This window comes from Alosa pseudoharengus, unplaced genomic scaffold, assembly GCF_046254945.1.
Source record: "Alosa pseudoharengus isolate Yale_2024_CS ecotype anadromous, Long Island Sound unplaced genomic scaffold, YU_APseudo_1.1 YU_APseudo_1.1_scf_18, whole genome shotgun sequence".
In the NCBI taxonomy this organism is placed as follows: Eukaryota; Metazoa; Chordata; class Actinopteri; order Clupeiformes; family Clupeidae; genus Alosa; species Alosa pseudoharengus.
The window spans coordinates 3,951,976-3,956,226 of NW_027468650.1; the positions used below are offsets into that span (position 1 = coordinate 3,951,976).

Below are 4,251 nucleotides of genomic sequence, written 5' to 3' on the forward strand. Positions count from 1 at the left end.
CTCATTAACTCAAATTAACTCTATAGATCATTAAATATATTTTGACATTGGTAGTCAGGAAAATGGGAGTTCACTGTCTGTAGCTAAATCAGTACATGCAAAGCATCCAATGGATTTTTATACGTATGCTTTCTATGGTTAACTCTTGGTCCATACCACTGTGATATGATGGCATATTGTGTCCACACCACTGTGATATGATGGCATATTGTGTCCGTACCACTGTGTGATGATGCCATATTGTGTCCACAGGTACTACTCTCCGGGCTACTCTGAGACCCTGTTAGAGAGGATTGAGAAGTATCAGCCAGTGTAATATGCTCAGAAGGCATCTCCATTACCCACAAGAGGACCAATATCTACATGGAAAACAGTGCCTTATGTGAATTATGATAGAAAATTAAATGTCATCCTTTAGTAATGAATTGCTGTCTTTGTCCACCTGAATGTGTGTAATAACTGTAGTTGTTGTCTTTCCATATGTCATTGTATACTCTGAAAAAAGGTAAATAGATGTTCGTAAAGCATAGTAGCAACAATGTTTTACAATTTTTGCCATAGTTATTTCAGGAAAATCTGTCAAACCAGTTTGTCTATTGAAGACATTTATTCTGCAATATTTTGTGGTTCATGGAGTTAGTTATCAAGAGAATTTGGAATGAAATAAACCAACTGCATCTCCAAAAGAAAAAACAACTTAATAATGAACTAATGTTTAATGTCTTAACCGCAACTTTCAAACGCGTTCCCGGCTTCGCATTGTTGTTTAAGATTGACGTCAGAGAGGCCCTGCGTTGTCTTTACGTACTGCCCCCTGCCGGTCGGGTTTTCCCTCAAATGTACTGGAAAAACAGCTGTACCGCATATGGTAAACTGTTTATTGTTTCGAACCTGGCTGTTCTCATAATTCTATCATTTTTTATTAGACCACCCGACTGTGGTTAGTGCGGGCTACACTTCGATGCCTTTAATTGGTGAAGTGAAAAAAAAAATTGATTGTAATCGTAATTTGGCTCCAATTCTAAAACTGACGCAATCACAGCTCACAATTAGGCTGTATAAAAAAAAACTATAGCCTACTGACCAAAGTTTCACAGCCTGAAAAGATTTGAACCAAACCGCGGTCAGTTTAAAGTCTGTTAGGGTAAAGTATATATATCTGTGACAGAATACAATGACATACATAACAGCTTATTTTCCGATGACGACAGACCATCATATTATTGACAGGTATTATCGTTGTATTTCTCGAAGGTAGTACCTTTAGGGTGGCCGGTAGGAACAGAGTCGGAATGTGTATTAGTGGTGGCATCGGATTCATAGCCTAATCAATTCCATGCGTAACAGCTCTCAAATCTTGAAATCATTAGTGCCCCAACTGTAGCCATAGGCATTTTCTACAGATCTTTGAGATCAGTAGCATATGGTGTGTGCCAGCCAGGCATTACAGGGACATGGTATGTTTTCCCCTCAGCCGATTCACTTATGTCGTGATGAATTGTAAGGCCATTCAGGTCAAATAATAAGAGGTGCAGGTAGGACCTTGTTCTGTAAATCTAGAAATAATTACTGATGTAGCCTACAATCCATTACATTTTTGGTAAAATTGGAGCCTGTCGTTAAACAGCATGCTTCAAAAATTAGGCCAATTATATTGGGCAAACAATATTCCCTTTCCCTGTATGAAGTTACATCAGTTACACCAAGCACCCTCATTAATAAAAGGCTAAACTCCCCAGAGAAACAGAGCTGTCTGGTGATACATTTTATTTCTGAGTCTTCGGTATGGACGTAGGCCTACGGGTTTGTGTTTTGATTGACAGCGCAACACGCAACCGATCTCAATTTATTATTAATAAATAAATCTCTGACATTATGCAAATTAAGAAAACTGCGTTTGACAGGCAAAGTTACTGTGTCTTGTAGGCTATAAATTATCAAGAGATCACAAACATATTGGCTGGAAAATTCAATTTATTTGTCTACAAAGGCCTATTTGGACTTATTTTACTTGCTAAATAAACTAGAAAGAGCATGTGTTATAATTTGAGGCCAAAGGGGGTTTCATACAGCCTCCGCAGGTTTGTTTAACTTGTGAATGTGTAACATATTTTCCAATGAGCTGTTAAAGCTATGTCTGGTTCATAAATATGTTGTTAAAATAGGCTATGCCCACGATCTACATTCCCAGTGTAAAAACGTGGCCGAGGTTAGCAGTAGGGGGCGCAGAATATTTAGTCACCTGGCCACCGTCTGCGTCAATTGTATGCGTTTGGCTAAAACAATTGGATATTCTTGACGCAAGGCCAAGACGATAACTCAATAATTTACCTAACAACGCATTTCCTTCCAGCAGCAGACCTTTAAGTGTAAAAGTCTCAGTAATCTAAGAGATGTTTTCTGCACTTTTGTCATCCACTTTGCCTTTTGGGCTCTCTGACCCACGCCATTGTCAGTCCACTTCTCATGTTATCCATCACAGTGAAATGCAGAAGCGACCGCTTTTCGACAGCCCTCAACACAGGGAGCGTTTTGGCAGAGCCGCCAGCTTCCTCCTTTGGAATTCACCCGTTGGCTGGGTCAGCACTTGCTACGCTTGACTGGGTCACTAACACCCTGTTCAGACCCCCAGCCCAGAACTTCTCATTTCTCATACAGCCTGACGGTGTCTCTTTGATGGGTGACTTTGAAGTTAACAGAGAAATCAAATACTGAAACAACCTTGACAAGCAGTCATTTAGCTTCCGTTGACAGCTCGTTTGTGGCTTGCAATTTTCACCTGAGCATTTTCTACTTTTGCAAGCTACTTGCAGCAGTTCACTTTCACGCCTCTTAGACCTACCCGTGACCATTATAGATTTATTAAAATGTAATCACCGTATTATTAGGGAGAATTTGCACTAATAAGATTACCCCCTGAAGTTTATTTTAAGAAACCTTAGAGGATTTTAGATTCTGATCACACAAAGAAGTCGAGAAGAAAACACAACAGCCATCAAGATGCAGCAGCTTTTGGTCAAGGTCCACACACATAGCAATCCATAAAACCTAGGCTACAAGTAACGAAAATATGGATTACAGATTTTCATTAATTGAATTATATAAAAAGTCTAATCAAAATAATAATAAATAACATACCTGAAAATAAACACCGGACTATCCACAAATTGCTGTGCAAAGAATCAAATTGGTCAGATAACCTCCAATTTGAAATAAAGAAATTAATTAACAGAGATAAATAGGCGCTATTTCTCTCTGAGATGGGAAAGTATTTAGCCAACAGATTGGAAGATGCTAAAGAGTATTTGGTCAGTAGGACGGAATCCCTTAGGTGGTGAATTAGTGCCCGGGATTGTCACGGTGTTGATTAAGTCAGAGCATGTTTTTGCAAGTCTATCTCCACTAGAAACGCAATTTAGAGTCCACCCTGACCTCTCCTTTTCATGAGCATGCCAGACACAGCAACGCCGTGTGGGCTACAGTTTTATCCGGACAACACAAGTCTTTAAATAAGGTAGTATACAATTTTCAGAATGCAGAAATTATTCCTAAATACAATCAGTAGTGATGTGCGAGATGAATGAATTAATAGTTGATTGATTTTAGCTTGATTGGCATTGAATGTGATTTAAGTTGAGAACATCCAAAGAGGTCACAGGCCTGGGCATAATTGCATTGCAAAATAATTAGATTTTATTATTTTAAACGTCTTCATCCTTTACAACCATTTTTCATTCAGACAACAGTTGTTAATAGGCCACCACGTCAAAGGTCAACGCATAGCACCAGTTAGACAGTGAGTTGCGGGAATCCATTCTACAGTTTTCCAACAGGAAATCGTGAAACTAGTTAAAACTTCCTCGCACATTGTCTTCATCTCTGACCCTCCTCGAAACCGCGAGGGTAATTACCATGTTTGGTATTTATTTCAGTATCAGCACATTTATTTAAAGAGGTATAAGCATCAATCCAAATTTGTTCTGTCGTATGCGATTTAATGCACCTGAAACCATTATTTTTTCTTATTGTTCTGTGCTTCCTGTGTGTTCTGTGCTCCAAAGACAAACGGGACAATGCCAGCCATTGGCATTGAATGCACAGGCCTAACAGCATTTCTCACCTATCTTCGAATTTAACATTCACTGTATCTAAGGGACAAAAGAGAGTAGCACGGTTCCTCTGTTTTAAGTTGGATGAGTGGCCTACAGCACGCATGCAGGCAAAATGCGTCTCTGGGTTATTTGCGGAATA

The 4,251-nt window shown here is 39.2% G+C and overlaps 1 protein-coding gene across 1 annotated transcript in view; it reads left to right on the forward strand.

Annotated features, from left to right (window-relative positions):
• Nucleotides 1-431, forward strand: part of spag6 (sperm associated antigen 6) — a 9,272-nt gene extending 8,841 nt beyond the window's left edge. Inside the window, exon 11 of the mRNA XM_076291219.1 lies at nt 253-431. Within this exon, the coding sequence (XP_076147334.1) occupies nt 253-316 (64 nt within the window). The 3' untranslated portion in view covers nt 317-431. The remainder of the gene's footprint in view (nt 1-252) is intronic.
• Nucleotides 432-4,251: the final 3,820 nt, after the last annotated feature.